The 25,645-nt window shown below is 34.5% G+C and overlaps 1 protein-coding gene across 4 annotated transcripts in view; it reads right to left on the bottom strand.

Moving 5' to 3' along the window:
• Window positions 1-11,621: 11,621 nt before the first annotated feature.
• The window catches only part of LOC130806601 (actin-related protein 9), a 37,490-nt gene continuing 23,466 nt past the window's right edge, over window positions 11,622-25,645 (bottom strand). For 2 of the 4 annotated variants that reach the window (XM_057671738.1, XM_057671741.1), the window contains exons 14-21: window positions 23,852-23,941; window positions 20,275-20,345; window positions 19,963-20,162; window positions 19,601-19,647; window positions 19,472-19,521; window positions 16,077-16,122; window positions 15,853-15,903; window positions 11,622-12,466 (exon numbers count right to left, since the gene is read on the bottom strand). In XM_057671738.1, the coding sequence (XP_057527721.1) occupies window positions 12,323-12,466; window positions 15,853-15,903; window positions 16,077-16,122; window positions 19,472-19,521; window positions 19,601-19,647; window positions 19,963-20,162; window positions 20,275-20,345; window positions 23,852-23,941 (699 nt within the window). In that variant the 3' untranslated portion in view covers window positions 11,622-12,322. The remainder of the gene's footprint in view (window positions 12,467-15,852; window positions 15,904-16,076; window positions 16,123-19,471; window positions 19,522-19,600; window positions 19,648-19,962; window positions 20,163-20,274; window positions 20,346-23,851; window positions 23,942-25,645) is intronic. The other 2 variants (XM_057671742.1, XM_057671740.1) reach the window with 1 other exon arrangement.

Below are 25,645 nucleotides of genomic sequence, written 5' to 3'. Positions count from 1 at the left end.
CTTATGAAGAAATTTGGATGTTAATAAAATGAAGGGAGTTAATCCCTCTAAATCCTCTCTATTCCTTTTGCTATCTGAATAAAGGGATTTCCATCCCTCCAAATTCTTTTCTTTTTTTTCCCTCCATCCAAACAACGTCTAAAAGATGGATGTTCTTTTCCGGTATATATTTGTTGAAAGTAAGACTTAAACATGTGAAAGGTCAATGTTTAGATCTTAATTAAATTGGGAAAAAAATAAAAAAACATAGATGGTAATTCTTGAATCAACAAAACTGTGAAAATTAACACTATCAAACTTAAAACAAATTGAAGTGGTTCATCCAATTTAAACTACATTCAATATCTAGCCTATATATTTTACTGATGAATCAAAAGTTTTCTTGAATTGCTTATAATGGTGTGTTGGGAAATGAGGAGGAAAAAAGATTAAAAAAAATTATAAGTTTGATTAAGACAGATTAGAGAATGTAAGAACCACGTCTAAATAATGTAATTTGTGACTATTTATAACATATAATCACAATTACATACAAATATACAATTATAGCCTAATCTTGAAACTAGGGATATCTCAACTAAAATCACAAAATATCTCAACTGAAACTACAAACTCAGCAGGACATCAAGAGAAAAATTTGAGTCAACTTGTCGTTTTGGAAAGCCACCAAAGTCTTTTTTTCAACCTTCTTTTAATCAAACAATATCGACCCAATACATTTGAGAGGCGCGTCTATTTGGATCGACTCAATATATTATTTGGAATAATCAAACACGTGCTCATTACCTGCGTAATATATTTGGATTGGGACTTTAACCTATTAAAATTGGTATTTTAATCTATTTAAGTTGGTGTTTTAACTTATTCAAGTTGAAAAGTTTATCTATATGGAGTTGTTAAGTTGTTAATCTATTAAAGTTGGAAAATTTACGTGTTGATGTTGGTATTTTAAAGTTGGTATTTAAAACTATTTAGAGTTGTTTTAACTCGTTAGGTTGTTTACATATTGAAGTTGATATATTAACCTATTAAAGTTGATATTTTAACATGTTGGAGTTGGTATTTTAACATGTTTAAGTTAGTGTTTTATGACCCTAAAATTGTTATTTTGATTTATTTAAGTTGTTATTATACATATTTAAGTTAATATTTTAACCTATTAAGTTGATTTTTTAACCTGTTGAAGTTGATATGTTAACCCGCTGAAATTGGTAGTTTATAGTTGTTTTAACCAATTACAACAAGTTAAAACATCAACTTCAATAGGTTAAAATACCAACTTTAATAGGTGAATAACTTAACAGGTTAAAACACCAACTTAACAAGTTAAAATACCAACTCTAAATACCAATTTTAATGGGTTAAAATACTAACTCAAATAGGTTAAAATACCAACTTTAATAAGTTATAACATCAACTTCAAATAGAGTAAAACATGTAATATCAACTCAAAAGACTAGTTGATAGTTTCTAATAGTGTCCAAAAGCCGTTCTATGTCCCTTAAAGACTCAAAGGCATCAATCTAGCTTAAGCCTTTGGTAAAACAATGCAAAATCACAAGATCTTACATCATAAAACTATTAAAAATAATGCAAGTAAAATAATGCAAATTACAAGTACATATTTGTATTTTTGTCATATAGAAGACAATAGGCTACCTGCTTTGTTGATTAGCAAATAGAAAGAATTTGAAGATTAGTTTGCAACATTTAAATCGCTTTGAAACCTAATATATGATCGTAGGCGTATAAATACTCTTTTTTGTGATATATAACCCATAACAATAAGAAATATTAAATGAAATTCACAACTAGATACAAACAATCACATGACATATTAGTATAAAATATGAAATTTAAATAATTATATGTGTAAGAAGATAATATAATCAAAAACTAAACAAAGAGTTCAAGCAAGTTCTTTATTTATTCATGTGTAGAGAAGAATAGATACAATCACATTACATACTCATATAACACGTGCACGTTGGGGTAATTTACGAACAAACTACAATGTTATGGTCAAAACCCTAAACCATACCTGACTAAAGTGTAATTTAAGCATTAAGTCCGGTCCTTTTTTCAAAAATTTATAATATTTCGAATTATAGAATTGTTACACCGAACCAAATCAAAAACCATAACTATATTCGCACTAGTGAAAAGTCGTAAACCGGAACCAAATTCGGTTACTATCCTAGTAGGTGGGAGGCGTAACTGAACATTTGAAATCAATAAGATAATTTATCAAAAAAATGCACCAAATAAGATAAGTCTCAACTTATTTCCAAAAATAAGTGTGTAATTCTCAAACCTGTGGTTTGGAGCTGTTCGCAGTTACTAACTGCAAACAGGTGATTTTTTTTAAAAAAAGGGTTGTTTGACCTGTTTGACTAACTGCGAAGAACATGAAGCATAATAACAGTCGCAGCTCCTTCCTTCCCCATTTTCCCCAAATTCAAAACCCTAGTTTAAGAAACTCAACTTCCCCTTTCAAAAATCAATCTTACACTACCATCAATCCATCAATTCTTACATTCCTTTTTCAATTTGGCACTTCAAATTTAGTCTGGGATACTCTAGCTTGCGCAAAGGTAAGTTTATGCGTTTTTTGACTATGTATATCGTTTTTTAGGGTTTTTATTGGTTATTTACTCAAATGTAGGTCACTAGTTCTTGAATCAACACTCTTTTTAATCATCCACAACTGTTCAAGGTAATGTTTAATTGTTTTTATAGCTTTATGTTGGTTTTCGAAGTGTTGTTGTTGAATATTATGTGCATTATATATTATTAGAAATTTTGATGTTGTTTTTTTGAACTTATTAATTGATTTATTATTTGAATTTTATGTACATTATATATTATTAGAAATTTTGATGTTATTATTAATTGATTTATTTGTTGAATTTTATGTGCATTATATGTTTATGAACTTAGTTACATTATGGACTTTATTAATTTATATATCAAAAAGATTATAATCAAATGAATATAATGTATTTGTATTTGACATGAAGTTGATGATGATGTTGATTTTGTTTGTATTCATGTAGAAAGTAGTGGCAAAGTTCATTATGTTGGGGGTAGACGTAGGTTGTTTGCACACAACTCGAACATAGATTTGAATCAGTTTAAACGTTTTATATGTTCTAAGATTGGATTGGACCCCACTAGAAGTACCGTAAATATAAGCTTTAAATATGACATGAATGGAGAATTGCTAGCCTTTCTTGTTGAGGATGATGAGGCTATAGATGCTATGTGGGAGCATTCAAAGTTCACCCAAATTCTCTCTTTGGAGTTATACGTAGAAGAAGTATCCTTAGGAAATGTAGTTGCTTCTAATCCTACTCCTGCGCCTATGCCTATATCAACTCAAGAAACTCAAAATCCTTTTGTTCCTGCCCCATCTTGTACTCCTTCTCAACCCCCTCTGAATCAAGTTCCAATTGATTCAATATGGTTAACTTAGGAGAAAGTCATGAGATAGGACCTTGGGATGATGGAAATGAGAGTAATGAGCTCATTGACGATCCTTCTGAGGATGTTGTGGATGTCGATGAAGATGAGCTAGCAAATGACATCACCCTAGGCAACATTCCTACAATCGTTGCTCCTACACCTTATGCCCTATGTCCACTTCTAGATGAGTATGTGGAGGACAACTCTTGGAGGATATAGGCTTGTGACACCACTTACACAAAAGGAGGAAAGTTGGAGAAGGGTATGATGTTTGATAGTAAGGAAGCGTTATTGGAAGCTATTAGAGTGTATCATATTCATAGAAATGTGGAGTATAGAACGGAGACTTCAAACCAAACCGTCTTTACCTTGAAGTGTAAGCGGGGCTGTTCGTGGAGACTTAGGGCTACGTTCGATTCATATTCATCTTCATGGCGTATTGTTACATACAAGGGTAAGCATGGGTCTTGTGTTTTGGGTAGTGACACTGTCTCGGCTGGACACATTCACTTGACATCTTCTGTCATTAACAATGTCATTAGAAATTGTGTTGCTAAAGACCCATCCATTAAGGTCTCTATCGTACGATAGATGGTTAAAGATCGTTTTGGTGTAGAAGTGAATTATAAGCGAGCGTCTTGTGCTAAGCAACAAGTCTTGTTGTCCATATATGGAACTTGGGAAGGTTCTTACTCTCTTCTTCCACGCTTTTTAGAAGCTTTGCAACATTCTAACCCGGGCTTAGTAGTTGAGTGGTTTTTTAAGGAAGACAATGATGCGGGTGTATATGTACGACCTAATATTAGAACCTTCCAACGTGTCTTTTGGGCTTTTAAACCTTGCATTGAGCGCTTGTAAACCTCTTATCGCCATTGACGGCACACACTTGTATGGTAAGTATCGTCATACCTTATTGACTGTCATTGCCCAAGATGGTGATAAGAGAATCTTTCCGTTGGCGTTTGCCTTGGTTGAGAAGGAGTGTATAGGTGCATGGTCGTGGTTCATGGCTTGTATTCGTAAGCACGTCACACAGAGGATGGGTTTATGCGTTATTTCTGATAGACACGCGGGTATTTTATCAACTATGGAAGAGCCGGAGTGGCAACCACCTTATGCCTATCATAGGTTTTCAATTACGTCACTTGCTTAGCAACTTTAATCGTGCTATGGGTAATGTTCAACTAAAGAAGTTGTTTGGTAGAAGTGCTGAGCAAAGACACCAAGCAAAGTTATTGAATGACTTGAAGGCGATCGGGAATGCAAAACGAGAGGCAATTTTCTGGATTGATGACGTGGGTGAGATGTGTAAGTGGTCATTGTGTCATGATGGAGGTCATAGGTATGGCGTTACTAACACGAACTTAGCTAAAGTTTTCACCTTTGTGATGAAAGGTGTACATTTCTTATTTTTGACAACACTAGTTGAATTCACCTTCTATCGGGTAAACCATTATTTTGTTCAAAGATGTGAACGTGCTAGCGCATGGTTACTTGGAGGACACATGTACACATCGCATGCCACCAAGATTATGAATAGAAACACCGAGAAGGTAATTTTTCATGAGATAGTCGCGTTTGACTATGGAAGAGGTGTATTCGAAGTTAAGACTGGGAGGGGAAATAAAGGATCGTCCAAGGCGGGTAAGATTCAACGTGTTGACCTAACTCAAAGGAAGTGCACATGTAACAAACTGGATATATGCCATCTACCTTGTTCAAATCTACTCGATGCTTGCATTAGACGACACCTTTCATATGAGCAGTTTGTGGAAACGTGCTATGCTTCTCAAAGTCATGCAAGTACATACGAACCTCGCTTCATGCCAATGATTGATAAGAGGTCATAGCCTCAATACACGGGCTTTGAACTTAGACATGATCCCGATCAAATTCGTGCTAAAGGAAGGCCTAAGTCTAAGAGGATTCCCAATGAAATGGATGGAGGAAAGAAACGCAATAGTTGTCATCATTGTGGGAGTGAAGGTCACAACACTAGAACCTGTAACTCCAGGTAATATATATATATATATATATATATATATATATATATATATATATATATATATATATATATATATATATATATATATATATATATATATATATATATATATATATATATATATATATATATATATATATATATATATATATATATATATATATATATACATATATATATATATATATATATACATATATATATATATATATATATATACATATATATATATATATATATACATATATATATATATATATATACATATATATATATATATACATATATATATATATATATACATATATATATATATACATATATATATATATATATACATATATATATATATATATACATATATATATATATACATATATATATATATACATATATATATATATATACATATATATATATATATACATATATATATATATATACATACATATATATATATATATATATATATATATATATATATATATATATATATACATATATATATATACATGTATATATATACATGTATATATATATATATATATATATATATATATATATATATATATATATATATATATATATATATATATATATATATATATATATATATATATATATATATATATATATATATATATATATTATAGTAGTATAATACTATATAACATATGGATACCACTACAAAATATACTATTAAAGTTATAACGCAAATGTATGATACACAATTGTAAAATTATATTATATAATAGTAATGTTAACTAAAATTAATGCAAACACAGTAGTAAAGGAGATGGATCCAGCAGCTCCAGGACCCCTAGACCCTAGTGTCTTGACTATGCAGGAGGAGCACAGGAGCACTCCTCTCTGGGATGCCCAGGTTAGTATACTGTTTTGCATAATTTGCATTTTACTAATGACAACATATTAATAAATTATTTAAGGGATATTATCAATGGTACCCCTATATTATAGCAATTTATCAATGGTACCCACGTTAATTCCAATGGTACCCCCCAAGTACATGCTAATTACAACCGTGACACTATTGTACTTTTTTCCGTTAAATGCCCGTTAAATCTCGAATATTACCTAACCATGGTTAGTTTCTTCTTCTTCCCTTTTTGCTTTCCTCTTCCTGCTCTCCTTCCATGGCTGCTTCATCTCAAGCCCGACAATGATCAACCCGAATATGCAGAAAAGAGCGAACAAACTTCTTCCCAACAAACGAAAAGGGTAAAAAGGTGTTGGATTTCAAAGATTGGATTTTTCTAGTAATTCCCATTACTGGGTTCATCTCAAAAGAACCCCAATATCATATTGTTTACTATTTCAAGTAAGTTGGTGAATTACTCTTTCTGTTCATCTTGGTGGGTATTTTCAATTCATCCAAGAAAATGGGTTCTTACCAATGGGGTGATTCCACCTTTTATTCTCTCATTGATACTTATGCTAATTCTAGGGATTTTAAGTCATTGGAGAGGGATTTTGATAGAATGAAATGTGAATGTAGAGTTTTTAGAGAAAAAGATTTCATTTTAGTGTTTAAAGTTTATGGTAAAGCATTTTTTGCATGAGAAAGCCATTGACTTGTTTAATCGAATGATGAATTCAATTGTAAACCGACTATTCGATCGTTTAACTCGATTTTGAATGTTATTGTTCAAGTGGGTCAGTTTGAGAAGGCCTTGAACTTTTATGAAAGTGTTGTTGAATGTTGGGATATGATGCCTAATGTTCTTACTTTAAATTTGATGAACTAGATTTCGTTGTGGAGCAACAAATTGAGTGAAGTTATACCATCTTTGATTGGTAAATTAAGTAATCGTGCCATTCTCAAGCTCTCGAACAACTCGTTTTATAGTGAAATCCCACCTGAGATGAAGCAGCCATGGAAGGAGAGCAGGAAGAGGAAAGGGGAAAAGGAAGAAGAAGAAACTACGTGTCTGATACAGACACGTTAGGCACTAGGCATCCAGATTCTGTTCCATGGGTGATCAATGAGAGGATCATCCCGTACCTTGAGCGCACGAGGTTGTATGACTTTCACCTCATTGCGTACGGTAGAGTTGACCATGCTATTATCACAGCACTGGTAGAGAGATGGCGTTAGGAGACGCACACCTTTCATCTCCCTCTCGGTGAAGCTACCATCATACTGCTTGATGTAGCCTTACTGATACGGCTTCCCATCAAGGGACGTGCCGTGTCTACCGCTGGACGCCAGCTATCAAGCTGGCGTGACATGGTTCACCGCATTTTGGGAGAGCGCCCTTCAGCGGATGTCATCAGGGGGAGCGGCTTGCGGTGTATGTGGTTGGTCTAGACCTTCTCACAGCTCCCCGACAGTGCTGATGAGGGCACCATTTCGAGGTACGCCACAGGCGTACCACTTATATTTGATAGGAGTTGTCTTGTTTGCTGATAAAACAAGCAACCAAGTTCAGCTCCTATATTTGAAATTACTGGACGACCCTTGGGAGCGCATCGCCGAGTATAGCTGGGGCTCCGTAGCCGTTGGATACTTGTACAGGAGACTATGTGGTGCTGCCCAGAAGAATGTGAAGGAGATTGCAGGACCATTATCCATATTACAAGTAACAACAATAACATTTAATTCTAATTTATACTTGGTAAATTACATACTAATTACATTTGCAATTGTTAGTTGTGGGTGTGGGAGCATATTCTAATCGGCCAACCTTACAGAAGTGTTGGTCGTGGTGAAGCTGCTCCTCCGCAACAACCCCCACCAGATGTTGCATATGGATCACGGTGGAATTTTGCGCGCCGAACACGCAAATACGCCGAGACTGGTCTAGGATTCTACCGGGATCAGTTAGACCTGTTGCGACCCAACCAGGTAGATAATTCAGTACTCATAAACATTACTGCAATTTAATTAACACATCATTTACATTTAGTTTACATATATTATAGTTTTTGTGGGACTCGTACCCTGCCGAAGCCGACGCAGCTGTGCCCGAGCACTCGGGGATTCAGTCAGGTGCGTGGAGGGCTTCAGTGCCATTCATATGCTTCGACATTGTCGAAGTACATCTACCGGAGCGCGTACTGCGCCAATATGGGTTGGTACAGGGCATTCCACCGCCTTGCGACACTGAACCCCAGTTGCACCTGATATAGCGCAAGAATCAGGGTACGGTGAACTGGACAAGATCAACGGGCGCCACATCGCTCGTTGGGATCATAGACTGGAGCTGCTAGCCCAAGGTGCGTCGATCAATGTTGTTGGCGCACCTACTAAACCTGACTACATGTCGTGGTTCCTCTCCATCACTCACCGATGGATGACATCACGTGGCATCACTGCAGCGTCGCATTATGCTTCTGCTATGCCTACGATGACCCAATTTATAAGTCTTCATTTGCATTTAAATGATTAAGTTGCCGATTACATAATATAATATTACATTAACTAACTATTAATTGCAGGCATAAGTTGTGGCAGTCGTGATGCGGTATAGCCACGAGGAGCCGGTGATGGAGATTGCGCAAGGCATGCTCGTCGGCATGCAGTTCCAACACTTCATACCGGAAGTCGCTGAGGAGAAATCACTAGCTACCGCCGATGTGCACGTCTCATCTCCTGCTTATGACTTTCATTTGGAGTAGATGGACCTTTCATACCCCGGTGACGTTGCGGGGACCTCACAGGCTGGGCCATCCCAGCCATCACAGTACTAGTCCCCTCCTCTTCTAGAGCGACATACGAACCCCTCTTACTACCGTAGGAGGCGTAGGAGACCAACTCAGTTGGATAGGGTAGATGAGGGTGATGAGCGTTAGCATTAGATTTTTTTTATTTCGATTGACTATGTATATATGTGTTTATTTAGTTGTATATTTCAAACATTTGTATATTTCAAACATAATCTCCAAAATGCTTGGACTTTTGGCGATGAATGATTCCGCCTGAAACATACATTGACTTGTAATAACATATGATGATGTCTCAATAGCTAATACATCAAATAAAACCAACTCAAAAATTAGGGAAAGCAACTGGTCAAAAAAGTCAAAGCTCCCTTGCTTTTTTTTTTAAAAAAAAGCTCCTATTCGCAGTTAGTAACTGTGAACAGCACCAAACCACAGGTTTGGGAACTACACACTTATTTTTGGGAATAAGTTGAATGATACTCCAAGCCCAACATTTTGATAATGGGAAGAAATAAGGAATCAGCTAGTCTTGGACGAGACAGCCTCATAATGAGACCGTCAATTCGGGCCGACCTAATTCACATGTATAATACCCTGGGCATTTTTTCTATTTCTGGGCATTTTTTAATTTTGATCTTAAAGGTATCAATTTTGACCTTAAAAATATCAATTTTCAAAGATATCAATGCGCAGAAAATTGAAATGTTGTTACACGCGCAAATTGGGCCGGCCAAATTGATGGTCTCATAATGAGATCGTCTCGTCCAATTTTTTTGTGTTAAGGAATAGTCATGAAACCCTAAAAACATTCACAAATTCTTAAATGAGACGGTTTCATAGTGAGACCATCTCTATTGAGTTGATCGATCTACATTTAGTCTGTTAAAGTGATCACTTACAATTTTAAAGTGATCATTTACAGAAATAGGTTAATTATACCAAAATGTTAAAGAAACAACCAATTTACTTTTACTTCTCCCTTTTGGTCCTTCGACTTTCCTTTGCTCTCCTTTTAGTTCATGAAAAATTTGTGTAGTAGCCTCATTAAAAAAAATTGTGTAGTACTCATTGTGAGGAAGACCAACAACACAAAAGGAACTAGTTTTGAGAGAGACGTCTCTTAGTGTGATAATCTCAAAACAAGAAGTTCATATGTTAATAACTTGTATTATTGAGCTATTAAAACCATATAAAATGTGCTTCTCACTGTGAAACCGTCTCATTTAAGAATTCAAAATAATACAAATTTTCCTTTGAAACAATCTCGAAAGAGACCATCAGTCAAGATTCGGTGAACTGAATTTTTTAATAGAAAAAAATTAAAAATAAAACACGCGTCTTCTCAATCAATTTCATTCTATACTTGATCGTTTCTGTCAATTTATTTTGTATTCATTCAACTTTGATTGTTCACTATTTCCCTAATATTTTCGCCAATCTACTGCATTTTCTTATTGAATTTCGACATCTTTAAATTTAATCACAAGTAATCTTTACTGATTTCAATTTCATGCTATATTATTTTTTTACCATCATTGTATTTTAGGGTTTAATTTTGCCATATTGCTGAAAATTGAATTATTAGGATTTATTTTTATTTTTTTTGTATCCTTTAATTGTGTTTAAATATGGAATCTTCAACCAACGATGCTAGATTATTATTATATGTTATGTTAATTCAAGTAGGAGTTTTACGTTGCAAAGTATCTGTTTTTGGTACATAAAGTAAGCATAAAGTAGAAATTTATGATACATCAAGTAGGGATTTAAGGTACATAAAGTAAGGATTTTGGGCATATATCAAGTAGGAGTTTAGTGTATATGAATTACGAATTAAGGGTAGGGAAATTGGTCTTATTAAAGCTGCAGAGCTAATTAGTTTACAAGTTTATTTCTACCATATAGATAAAATTACAAAATTATTTCATTTCGTGTTTCACCAAAGTTATGTGTTACCATATGAAATATCAAAAAAAAATTGTTAGGGACCATGACAATGCATTTATTCAAGCTTTAATATCACACTTTATATTAATAAATACTCACTTCGTTCTTTAAAGAAGTTCTCACAACATATGTTCAGGGGATATAAGAAAAAAAAGAATCTTTTAGATAGTAGATATATTATTTATTAAATATTAAATTTAATGGAGTAAATATAGGAACCATAAATATTTTAAAAAGTATTAAAAAAAATTGGTGGAAAAAATTTAAAGACCACATTTAATAAAAAAATATGTTTATAAAATTAGAGGAAAACATGTAAAAGATATGTAAGGACCATAAGCATTATTAAAATATCAAAATGAGGATGAATAAGATTAATTTTGTCCAAAATTTGTGGTATAAATAGAAAGATTTCTTATGGGAACAACAAATAAAACGCCCAAAGTAACAAATGAAAACTTCTTTAAGAAATGAAGGGACTAGTAAAGTAAAAAAAAAACAGGGGATTAACAAATAAGGTTATAGGCCAAGACCAAGGAAAAAAATTTATAATATGTTTGAATAACGATTTTAGAGAGAAATTAAAGGGAAAGAAGGGTAAGGGAAAAAGTTGTAAAGAGAAAAGAATAGAAAGAAACACACCTTTTGTTTGTTTAGGAAGAGAGGGAAGGAAAAGAAATTGATGGAAATTTTGTTTTAAAGTCTTGTTTAGATGGAAAGAAATGGACGGGAAAAAAAATAATTTGGAGGAATAGAAATTCCCTTGTTGGATAATAGAAAGGAAGAAAAAAGATTAAAAGGAAAGAGACTTGAAGGGATTAACTCCCCTCATTTTGTTAACATTCAAATCTCTCCATAATAGGAAAGATTTGAAAGGAAAATAAAATTCTTTTTTTTTTCCCTACCTTTTTTTCCTATACAAACAATGTAATCTTTTCTCTTTTTGCCTCTCCTTTCTTTCCCTTCCTTTCCTTCCCCTTCCCTTCCTTTCACTTACTTTCTTTCTCTCCTAATTTGCTATCCAAATATAGTGTTATTTACTAAATCCCTTCCCTCTTTTTTGACATTTAAACAAGAAATCTTTCATCCATCCAAATCTCTTTACTTCCTTTCCCTTTATTTACTTCTATTCAAATAATTTGATAGCAATTTACATCACCTATTTATACAATAGGGTCTCCTTGGTAAGCAGTGTGCATTATTGCGCAAAGCTGCAAGTAATCAAGAATTCATATAGCACATAGGTTGTGCTTGTATGTAATAGGAGTCTCTGTACTTGCGATTACTCCCAATGTATAAGCCACCACGAATCCAATCTTCACGATGTATCCATGCGTCACGACTATAATCAAGGAGGCCAAATATCTGTAGGACAGAATGTCAAAGACACATTAAATATTAATTATGCTCCATACGGGCATGATACTATTTTTAGATAATAAACCACTAACGCTTCAAATTTCGCAGAGCAGGGCAGGATAAGTGATCAAAAACATACAGTAATAATTATAGGAATCAAAACTTCATATCTGGTTCATTTTTCCCCACTTAAGCTTAGTTTGTTCATCCCATTCCAATTTCCAGATTCTTCTTAAACATGAGAATTATCTCGTGTCTTGTTGTATTGTCCAACTTTCAGTTACTGATGATTTGTTGGATTCAACTTCATACGTTTGATATTTACATTAAATGGTGCAGAATAGAGATAATCCAGGATATCAATATGCAGGAGAGCAGAAGGCTAAATTTAACAAACGGGTCAGTCACTCCGACTGATTCTCTTGAGCATATGAACTTTCATCCACATGAAAATGCCATTTCATATGTAGTCAGCTGTCAACCCTAATAAACTCATCCAGAAACTCTTAGGGATGCTTAATGCGCAGAGGAAATCATCGACTTCTCCGTAAAAAGTAGTAACGACTGACAGGCACGCAGCAGTTATCTTACCTTTTGTTTCTCTGGTGACGGGTGGTAAACAGACATCCAATGAAAAGATGACTGAAGAACATTTTTTAAGTTCTTATTCAGATGTGTGATAACAGTTCTCTTGGATAAGGCCTTCTTAGCTAATGCATTTGCATTCACTAATCCAAATCTCATGTCAATTTTTCTAACAAAAGTGGGCCATAATATAGGGAGTAGAACCACTGCTAGTCATTAAAGGTTCCATGTAGGAGGTAGGATATCTGGATGTTGCTATGAACACAATGAAGCAGAGAGGATGATATGTCAATCTTTTAAATAAAACCAAAGACAGAATAGCATGGTGGCAGGCTAAATTCCTGAAAATAATTAGCCAAAAGATAAATAAATTTCTGAAAATAAAGGTGTACAGTTATTAAATTTGAATTTGAATTTGTAAAAAAAATGGGAATGTGATAGTGAAAGATCAGCTAAGTAAACCTCATCATTGATATGCTTACCTCCTAGAGATCAGCTAAGTAATCCGTATTATCTCGAAGAATCTCGATCTCACGACAGATATGGGCGGTTTGGTAGAGGAAGAGGGACAGCAAGAGATGGGTTGTGTTTGGGAAGAGGAAGGGTTGATTACTTCAAAATTGAAAAGGGTGTTGGCAAGGAAGAGAAGATTGAATAAGTGGCAACCGGTTATTAAAGGTTACCATTTACCTGAACACTTTTAAAAGCGGATGGGGTACAAAGTTCGAAACTTAAAAAAATAAAAGAAAGTTGAACCTTTAAAAGCGGATGAGCTAAAGTTCGTACCTTTTAAGTCAAGTTTTCAACTCTTATCTCCATCATTTCATTCACTGTAATGCAAACCTATATTTTTAATGGAGGGAAGAGTTTCCATTATAGCAAAGCTATGATGGATATTTTTTAAGGATCCAGACAAACTGTGGGTGAAAATTCTTGCTGGAAAATTTCTTAAAGATTGGTTTCACTATTCAAGATGAACAAATTATGAACCATGTTCCTGATTTTACAGCACCAAACATCACTGATAAGGGAACTTTCAATCTAGAAAGAATCAAGCATTTAGCTTCTCGTGATATTTGTAATGAGATTATGCTAATTTCTATTGCTAAATATGGCCTTATCCAATATGCATATCAGACTATCATCGAGCTGATCCTCCCCTCATTCCAGATTCTTTGCTTACTTGAAGGACTTTGTGCAAATTCCACATCCCATACAGTAAAAATCACTTTTAAGGAATGCCTTGTAGGAATACGCCATAAATAAATAAGGAAACAAATATAAATCAATGATTATAATTAGGGATTTGAAAATATTCTGTAGAATCAATCGAACTTGCATTTAGGAAACACAACTATACAATCCTAATCATAAAATTTACAAGAGTTATACAGAAATTAAATTTTAAAACCTACTACACAGTCCATTTGAGTTAGTAGCAAACAAAAATGGGGTTCTTTTAGAAAAAGGTAGATATTTGGTAATAAATGAATAGGGAGTAAATTATGTGGATGAAATTAATAGATTTAAAATGTATGGACGAGATTAAAAGAAAGTAGTGGATCATTGTCCAAAAATAGAAATGATGCAAAATGAGGGGGGCGGACTAATATAGCAAATAATTTGAATGAGTGGGACAGAGGGAGTATGTATTAGCTTGTGTTTCTAGAAGAAAAAACCCCGATCTTGAGCTTGTGTGCACAAGATACTGGATTGGGATCGGAAATCATCTCGACCCTTTCTGAGAATTTGTCCAAACAAAGACATCAACTTGTCTTCGGTTTTTGACTCCATCCATATCGACATCTTCCTCTATTTGATCAACAATTCGACACAAACCGGAACAATTTGTGGTGAGTAGACTGGTCAAAACGATCAGATAGACAGGTTTTGGGTCGGGTTATTTTCAGATTGGACTATATCTGGGTCAGGCTATATTCAGTTAGGGTTATATTCAGGTTGGATTGTTTTGGGATCAGGTTATTTTCGATTTAACGAATTCGGGTAGACCCCATTAGTCAGAGGCTAGAATCTTTTTCCGTATCATTAAGAATATCCCTAATAAATATAACAATGTTAGTTTTTTTTTTCTTCATAAGGATGGGAAATATACCACTTTTAGGGTTTCAACAAGGAAATATTGATTCAAAATACAAAAACAGATTAGAAATACAGTAGGTTCAACAAAAAAATGATGTGGAACTAAAAATACTGAATATTAAATAAACCAATCAACACAGTTGGATTTGGGTTACAGTCAAATTTAACACTTTTGGTTTTTGGGTCGAGTAATTTTTGGGTTATGGATTTGTGGCTTGATTCAGGTCAAATAAAAATTGAGAGGTTTAGTTAGTGAAGAGTGATAGTTGGAGACTTTTTGACATGTGGTTTTGTGCAATAAACATTACTAAATGATGATGAACAATTCACAACCAAGGCTGCTCCAAAATGAAGTATGGCTGCTGATATGATAAACACAATGCAAGTGGAAGGACTGGGTTTTTGGTTTCTCATGCAAATATAAAGTAAGATCACCAGTGACGCTTCTGCAAGAGATCTAAGTCCCAAGGTTGTACAAATGGACCCCAAGTCCATCGAGATGATCGCAAAAGTAAATCCCACACATCTCATAAGTTCCCTTTGCTTAGAGGTTAATTTAGAGGTGTTCCCCAAATGACTCCTCCCAGTACATCAGACTTTGGTTCCCAATGATGCCACAACTCACAAGGAAGTACATTAATCTACTTTTTAAAAATGGGAGGGGGGGGGATAAAACTAAAAGAAAAAGAGGTACAAGTCTCACTTACCACCCCCCCTTTCCATGAAACGTAGGACGAAATATTTCTGGATTGCAGAACCTACACATCAATAATAAAATCACATCATTGTACACTTTTTCTCCAGTATTGACGTTCAAACTAAATCCAAATGAGTAAACATAAAATTGTAAATCACAAAATCTAACTCCATCCCATTAGAGAGCCAAATAAATCTGAACTGGAAAACTTTGAAGATAAGAGTATGTACAAACCTCAACTGTGTCAATTGCTTCATTAGGAGGGATTGCATGCAAGACCCTGCAACAAGCACTAGAGTATGTCAAAGAAATTTTATTAGCATCTTTTTTATTATCATTATCAAGATAATAGTCCTTGGATGTGAAAATTATTTTTGGACTCCTCCAGGACAGAAAAACAGCTAAACTCTCATTTCAGGCAATCTATAAGAACCATGCAATGCAATTTACATTTTTGATACTATATTGAAATTCGCAGTGCATAATATTTTTTTTGACAGAAATCCTTTTTAGAACTTGAAATCAGTTCTGTTTGGATGTAGCTCGCTCAAGGGGTGTGGACAAAGCGCTTGATATAAAACAAAATTTTGAATTGCATATCCGATATAAAATTTATAAATTTTTGATAAATAATTATATTAAAAGCTACATATACCCAGCATATTGGATATTGACCCAATGAACAAGATATTTGATCCTTTATGTTACCCATAGTAATCGATAAACCAAAACTCTAGTGTAGCTGGGGAAAGAATAAGAGCATAACCTTAAACATAATAAAAAAATATGTTATAGATTCTTTAAAAGTAGATCACACCATAAATTTTACAAACACATTACAATTCAAATCCAAAATTTCACAAAGCCAAGTTTTCTATTTAATATAATTTTAAATCGGGCATCCAAAGAAAAATCACTCTTTGGATTTTCTACAAATCGGATTGAAATACAGATGGGTTGTTCGAATTTTTAAATAGTTTTCTCAACCCTATGTCTTCCCAGTTGAAGGGCTATTCTTGACATTTTTGAATTTGACATCTCATATACTTGAACACAATGGGTTCAAAAGCAGTGGTTCTATTCTCGGTCTACATTTTGGCAACAATGACTTGATCCTCACCCCAGTAGTAGAACAGAAAATCCATCCAGATAAAAGCAAATTACCTCCTGCAGAGAGTAATAATGTCCATAGGTCCCATCATGGTAGATAAATGAAGGAACCTTCACCAATGGGGAGATGAAATAAAATTTATGGATATTCTACATGGTAGAAACGAACTATTGCAAAAGGCCAGTGGTAGCAATTCCTAAAAAGATTTCCACATAATAGCACTCTACTTTTGAACATTGAACTACAGTAACATTATGAAGGAAAAACGTTTGTTTTTCCAACGTTTTTCCGTAATGTTGTGAAATTATCATTTTACCCTTCCTCTTCATTCATTCTCTTCTTCCTCAACTACTCAAGTCATATCAAGATTCATCCATAATTAGTGGCCTTCCTCAACTACATCAACATCTAATTGTCCTTGTGCAATATTCTTTATTCCGGCCGTATAACCAATCTTTTCCTTCTAAGTTCTAATTAAGGTATTGATTTCATCAAAGATTTCTAAATTCCTTTCATTTATTTTTTCGGTGTGGCTTAAACTAATCCTTATTAATTAGTACTCTAATTCCTTGTATTCAAGGTTGATTATCATCTTCCATTCATTTACAAATAATTAGACCATTTCCAATGGTGGTTGCATTGAAAACAATACCAAAATTTTCATCTTATGATCATCTATATGATATATAGCACTCATGCATGATGATTTATAAATAGAGTAGTTCTAAAAGAGAGAAATAAGTAAACTTTTATGTGATAAATTTTGAAATAATTTTTTTTTAATTTAAATGAGTTAATTAAACCAAAAAAAAATCATTCATTTTTTTGGTTTATTTATTTGATGAGTAGTTATTTACCCACCAATTATATAATCTATATAATGTAATATTTTGATGGCAGAATAATTAAAAATGACAACCGCGCAACAGTCCACAGAAAACCATCAGAAAATAGCGAAAAAATGATAATTGATACGGCAGGAATGAAGAATATTGCACAGAAAACCATGTAGAATATCCCTAAAATTTAAGAAACATCAAGGACATGTGTAACTAAATTGTCCCCTCCATCTTCCTCATTTCCTAACTGCCAAGTAGAACTAATTAGCAAAGAATAAATAGATTACCCTAATCTCTCTAATCACACCATTCTAGGTTCCATTCCAGATCAAGTTTACCAAATCCAAAACTTCCTCATAAAAGCCAGAAGTACAACTAAGCTAGCTTCAGTGAACTGACCCTATTCCTGACCTCCAAAGTGGAATACTAGGCACACAAGCGTTTGTGCACCCCCTCCCCTCCTCCGCCACCCCCCCCCCCCCCCACACACACACACACAACTTGAACTCAAATGTACACGTGTAAAGTTCATTAATTCACTCATAATAACATGAAGTACGCCAAATCAAGTCATAAGGGCAGTGCTCTGTCTGCCATTACTGGGTAACTATGAGAAAAAGAAGAAAAGGTGAGCAAAGAGTAGAAAAAGGTAGAAGATAGTATTAATTCAGAAAAAGAGAACAACTACAAGCACTTGAAAGGCTTGTTCATTCCAAAAGAGTTATAAAAATCACGACAAATCCACTGATGATCTTTTCTCCTTTGCCAACTCTGTATATATAACATAAATAACAAACACTGACATAATTCAGGCTTTGTTAAAATAATATTCTTCTCACATTATAAGCTAGTGTTACGTTCTCATTTTATAATCTTCCTCCTTTGTTCACCCCCGCTAACTACCTTCTTTACAGAGTTCAAATGGTCTTTCATTGTTGAGTCATTACAATAAGTCACCCACATCAAACATGATTTTCCAACCTAATTTGTGTTATCTTCAAAAAAAACAAATAAATGACGAACACAATCCCATGCGATAGGAGTTTACGACATACCATTCACAAACAAGAGTAATACACCGGTCAATACCTGTTACCGAAAATGGATAGTATGGACACTTCGAGTCTGCCCACTAACTCCCAAAAAGGACACTTCCTTTATTAATCACAATTCCAAAGCTAAGTATTATTACAAAGGGTGGCTCTTTATATAGCCTAAGCCCCAAGAGACAACTACAAAAAATAACAACTAATCTAATTGACACAATACAAAGACTAATAATAGTGAAAAGACAATAATGCCCTTAGACCCTTTGACCTGAGTTATCACAATAAGTTGCAAGATTCTTATAGCTACCAAGTAGCTTAAAATCTGCTGAAAAAAATAGTGTAGGGGGGAATCGATCACAACCATTAACTAAGTTACTTAACAAACGGTTTGCCAGATTAAGAATCACGGAGAGAACAGGAAAAGCAAGCAGAAGTAAGGTGATGAAATTGTTTGATTCTAAAGTATGTCTAATGAAATACACTTTCAAAAAGTTAATTGACGAATCAGAAGAGGGCCCCCAAATGAGATTTTGTATGCTGACATATTATCCAAGCTAATTTCGTCAAGCCCAAATTCTATTGAGAAAATCAAATAGAAAAACTATATACCCAATCACAAAGGAAATTTACCTATCTTCCATAGCAGCAATAATACCACTAGTTAAAGATGTTCCTCCAGCCTAAAAGAAACAGAGTTAAGCTCTAATTGTTGTTAATAGATAACAAATCATCAGTCATTCAGCAGGAAAAACCAATCACCAGTTGTATGCTGCAGAACAATTTTCTTTGAAGGTCTATACGTCCTGCTTGAAGACAATTAAAACATGGAATAAATTAGTAAACACCATAACACTTCATAATTGGACAAACTCAGCATCATCAGTAATTAGTTTTTATAAGCATAAGGTGCCTGAGGAAATGAGGCTGAGTCTCAGACGCCTTGTGGCAAAAATTGCAAGGCAAATATTTTAGAATTTTTTGAAAAGCTCATCCATGTTGCGCTTCACTTTCCCCAAGTCGCCTCATCTCATCCATCTGAAGTTGCTACCCAGAGTCTTATTGCATAGCTCAAATGCAATTTTTGAAATCAAGATTCACTCATGAGAATTTTTCTGGTTTACCAGTTGAGAGTATGCTTTTGGTGATGGCTTCAGCAAGGCCTAGGCTTTCTTCCTTCTGGAGCAGCTTATTGGAAAAAACTGGATAGCTTTCCCACATAGGAAGTCCTCCACTGAAGCCAAGATACAAGTCTGATCCATCAGGTCTCCTAGCGTATTCCATACCTAAAGTATCTTCCAACATATCTTCATAATCAAGAAACCTGGCAAAGTAGAAATTAAGCCCATTAGTGTGTAAATGTGAGGACATCGACAAACGGCAACCTACTAATCGACCAGATGCTTGTTTTTGATGCTGAAGAAAGATGCTCTTACCATGTACGAGGTGGAGGAGGATACACTTCAGGGACCAACAGCTTGGGGTAAAACAAGCCCATAGGAGGAACCTGGTCCAAAAAAAGCAAAATTCCACAACTCTATACACTCTATCTTAGAGAAATGCTATAAAGGGTCGATCGAAAACTACCTCTTTGTGATTAGAAGGTGAGAACCACTAATGGCATCAAGGTATTATTCTATTTCTTTTTTTTTTTTTTGGGGGGGGGGGGGAGGGGAGGGATGACATTCAGTAGTGAAACACCACAAGGAGGGTAGCAGTCTGGTCCGCCCACTTTTGCGGTCTACTATAGCGGTCTATTTTTTAGTTGAGCCTCTACATATTATTTTTATTATATATTGCTAATGTTGATTCATATTCTGAGATAATTAAATTATTAGGTTTAATTTGAATGGAAAGGCCAAATTATGAGGAAAAATAGATTAAGCTCAAGGTGAGTGAAGAGTTTGTTACGAGGAGTGTTTGTTTCATGCATATTTAAATACCCTCATATTCATGTACTAATATAGTACTCCCTCCATTTCTATTATACTCCCTCCTATTCACCTTAGGAGTCTCATTTGACTTTTCACGGATTTTAAGAAGAGTCAAAAGTGGGCAATATACAACGTAAGACAAAAAGTGAAGACATAGGGTTGTGGTGAAGTTTTGTTCCAAATGGGCAAATCGAACATTTATAGTAACTTGGAGATATGTATTCTCTTGGAAGATGCGGTACATTGCAGAAAACTACAAAACATTAAGATTGAGGCCAAATGGGATATAAAGCATGTTTTCTAAATTGTCTGGAGGTAAGGAATATTCCTCTAGAAGCGTGAGGAATTGATCGGTCTTGTCTCTTTTTAATTTCAGCCCATATGTAGTAACTAGTAATTAATACTCTTTCCTTTAAGATGGTAAAAGCAAGCTGTGCATGCCCATTGTCGGCCTTCCTTGTTTGCCTATTTTATAAAGGGAACCAAGTTTGATTGCTCTTGACCCCGAGTGTTAGACATCAATCCGTGAAAGTATTCCTTTGACCCATACACAACCCAGTCCAATTATCATCAAAATCATCAAACTTTTACACCTTTATTCTTATAAAGAATTAAACCACATCACGATCTAAATCCCACTCTATCCATTTCAGTGAACTTTCAGCATTAAATTACAAACTCAACACTGCAGGAACACTTACGAGAATTGAAGTTTTAATGGAGTATGAAATTGACGCAAAAATAGAAAATATGTTGATACACCTTTAAGCGAATGGACAATCATTGGGCAATAACTAAATACACATGTATTTCTTTCACTTACATTGGGGACAAGTACAGTACGCTCAATTGTTAAGATCACGACCATTCATTTTCACCCATAAAAGCCATCGTCGATTGATGTCCAGGTGAGTGTAAGTGCGGTGAGGTTTCTAAGAGACAAATCATTACAATGGGCAGAAATTTGTATAATAGTATGGCTATAGAATACTATTAGAAATAGTTGAGATTAGTTAGATGGGAATCAGATTTTGATCATCCTGTATGGCGAGAGGACCATTGATACCAAATTCCAAGTCTAGTAGTATCTCCTTATTTGTTGCCGACCCTATGTGTCTTTTAACCAAATGGTAGACATGCTTATTGATTTTCCCATTCCATCTACCACCACCTTGAAGACAAGGAGGAAGCTTGGCGGTCGGTATTGTAATAGATCTAAAACATTTTATCAAAGATGGTGTGATGCTGTAAGCAATATGCTGCCAGTGTGTCTAGAAGGAGAATAAAATGGAACAGAACTGTGTAAAACTATTTGAAATTATGTAGCCTAAAAATAGAGCGGGGGAGAGGTAAATGATTAGATAAATATTGTAGTGAGTTTCATAAGTCTTTAAGGAGAGAACAAGCCTCTTAAAAGCTTGTCACTAGCTATTCATTTTTTGCAATTAGTATAATTGTTTTATATAATTTTCATATATGTCCAAATTTTCTAATTTTCTTGTGCTCATAGGCATCTCACCATCAAAATGGCTAACCCAAACAAATAAATGTGATGCACAAAAGTAAAATAAAAAATAACTTATGTTCATTTTAATGAAGAGCTTAGATACGGGAGCAACACAAGAGTGAAAATTGGACGATCCATGAATATCAGAAGCATTTTAAAGCTTCTATAAGATAGTAAAATGTGCTAGTCAACAAGATGATTACAGAAGCTTAAAAAAAACACAGGAGCAAATGATATCAATAGTACTAGGATAAAGCACAATTGCATATCAGGTAGAAAGAAGACTGATAGCAAGCCCCTTTAAATGGTCTGATGTTGTAGGCCAAAATTTATAAAATACAATTGAAAACTCCCTTGACCCCCGTAACACAACTAACCGTTTTATCGACAACCTACCAAGCACTGAGCCTTGAGCCGAAAGGATAGATTTTGTTATCCTCTTTGAACTTAGACTTGTGAGGTAGGTGCCTAATTACATCAGCCCTTGCTTCATCCTAAAATGTGATGCATTTAATTGTGATATACCATCAGTAGCATTAGCCCTAATGGTCAAAAGAAAAATCTAAAATAATGGAAGTAGCATTACTCAAATGTGTTTCAATATCAAAGAATGAACTATGAAGTACAAACAGTGGTAAATAGAAAAGAATTTACTAGAATCGCTAATTATTTTGAAGCTCTCCTTGAAACACTGAAAAATTATCTTCTATTCATGGCATTTTTAGGTAATGCTATAATAAGTACAGGATCAATTCGTATGTGCTGACATTTCCACAGATAATTTTGATCTAGAAAATCTAATAGTAGTCTTAAACTCTTAATAGGTATTCTTATCATCTTTTATTCTATCAAGGGGGAGAGGGTATTCTCTTTTTGCTTGTCTGTGTCTAGGGTACTATCATCTTTTCTGCAGCTCTAACTGTCCTCACATCCCCTCAATATATGTTGATTACCCCAAAGGTCTTCAAAGAATTCTAAATATGATAACACAAAAAAAGATGATAAGGGACAGCTTAATATAGGAATATATGGGCTCCTCAATCTTCATCTCTTCCTCAAAATTCACACTAATCTGATCTAACTTAATGTAGAAATCCCCATGGCCTGGGAAGTGGAAGCTACACATCACTGTACAAAAGTTCATTCCCCTTTTTTTTCTTGCAATGTTGCTTTATTCATCAAGACTTGGATATTCTTTCAGTAATCATCAAAACATTATTATTTTAATATATTTGGGACTCCAAATCCTTGAACTTGAACCCAACATAAACCCAGTCCATGGAAATGATTGAAGTTTGATGAGGAATTGCAGTTTCCATTACACATTGATAAAGTGATCAACATGAAAATCAAACAAATCAACCTTATTCTTTAAAATACATAGAAAAGTAAAAAAAACTAAGATGTCATTTAGAGATTAGGATGGTAATTCAATTACTATGGGAAGTAGTTTTGGCATAATCGTTTTTTAATTTTAATATGAGTCTCAAACAATGAGGGAAAAAGAAACTTTAAACATATATCATTCCCAATGAAATAAAGGCTAAACATAGCTATGTCCAGAAGACTTACATTAAGAGCAGTTAGCCTTGTCTTATGAACTCCAGCTGGCATGCCTTCCTCGTATGAGTGAACTACCACAACAGCATCAATTTCACCCTCCTAAAAAAGTGAACACATAAATTAAATGGATGAGGCAACCATAACTGAAACTCAACTACCTTCCATCCGAAAATACAAATCTAATAGCTATGTGTATTTCAACCTTTGAATCTTTGGCCCCAGCTATAATGGGAATGCAAAATAAATGGACACAATAATCATAATCAACCTATGAGACAAATGATGAAGTGAGACTTGAACGTAGTTTTTATTGACTTGAAAACAGAATACAACAAGGTTCCAAGAGAAGTATTTTGGTTTGTGATTACAAAAAAGGGTATTTCCAATAAATGCATAAATATAGTGCAGATATGTATCGAGAAGATAAGAAAAAATTTAAGATGTGTGGATGGGCAAGACTGATACCAATTGTTATGGATTGTGTACCATGAAATGAATTCTCTAAAGAATGAACAGAAAAATGTATATGGATGTAGCAAATGAACTGGAAATTGTATTTTGTATTACAAGAAAGAAAAATATAGAATGTAATCAACGAACATTTGCAAAAGATAGTGTACAAGCATTCGAGAGGCTTGTTCTCTCCTAAGAGTATTAACTCCACTAAAAACTATTACACTCCTTCAATGACTAATTCTCTCCCCTTCCCCTCTATTTATACTACTTACCCCTACATTTTATTCCCCGCAACTAACTCATTACTAAGATATTATTTATTACTAAATTCGTATATCACCCCTTGCTACCAATTCATGACAGAATCACAATTGGCCTTCATCAAGGATCAGTCTTAAGTTCTTTTCTTATTGCAGCGGTCCTAGATGAGATAATTCGATCGATATAAGGAAAAGTGCCTTGGTTCATGTTGTTTGTCAACAACATGTTGTGATAGATAAGACTAGGGAGGAGGTAAATGCTAAGTTAAAACAATGGAGACAAGAGTTGGAGTCACGAGGGTTTAAATTAAGCCAGAGTAAGATAGAGTACATGAAGTGTAACATTAGCACATGAGAAGAAATAAGAATAAAGAAACTTAAGGGATAGCTGTCTGTTTTGAGTACTTAATTTATATTCTGTTTTGTTAGTTGGTTTGTTATTTTGTGGTGTGCCAGCTGTCTTGTATTAGGGGCAAGCAAATTCTCTATATAGGCCATCCTTGTATCTTGGTAAGGGTATTGAATAATAAGTAATAAGGAGTTTGGGCAGGCTCGAATTGCTCCAATCTGTGCGTGTGTGTTCTTTAATTTCTGTTCTTTTTCAACTTCTGTCCTCTTAAATTCTGATCTTGAAGGAGCAGCAGGTGACTGAATTTTCAGTCTATAACAAACATGACACTCCTTCACATATCGAGTAATTTGACCCCTCATTACATCCCAAAAGCACTATGCTGCTATACGTAATTAAGTCTTAAGCTCCCCTGCATGTCCCCCTATAGGCGAGTCATGATACTCCCTTAGTAACACAGGTATGAAGGGTGAGGACTTTGATAGAACGTATCTGCCGTTATAAAACAGCCTCCCCTCTTCAAAGCTGAACCCTGTAATGGTAGTGGCTTCTTCTTCCAAAGCTTGGCGAATTCGAGCCAGCTTCTGATCTTTCTACACCTCGGTATCTAAGTGTTCCCAATCAATACCATTCGAAATTAATAAAGCTCCCAAGTCAAATTCCTCATGTGGTCTTCGAGAAAATGCATCGGCTGCCCCATTACTCTTATCGGGGTTGTACACTACTAAAAAGTCATAT

This window comes from Amaranthus tricolor, chromosome 2 (assembly GCF_026212465.1).
Source record: "Amaranthus tricolor cultivar Red isolate AtriRed21 chromosome 2, ASM2621246v1, whole genome shotgun sequence".
In the NCBI taxonomy this organism is placed as follows: domain Eukaryota; kingdom Viridiplantae; phylum Streptophyta; class Magnoliopsida; order Caryophyllales; family Amaranthaceae; genus Amaranthus; species Amaranthus tricolor.
This window is presented reverse-complemented; position numbering and strand designations above follow the sequence as displayed.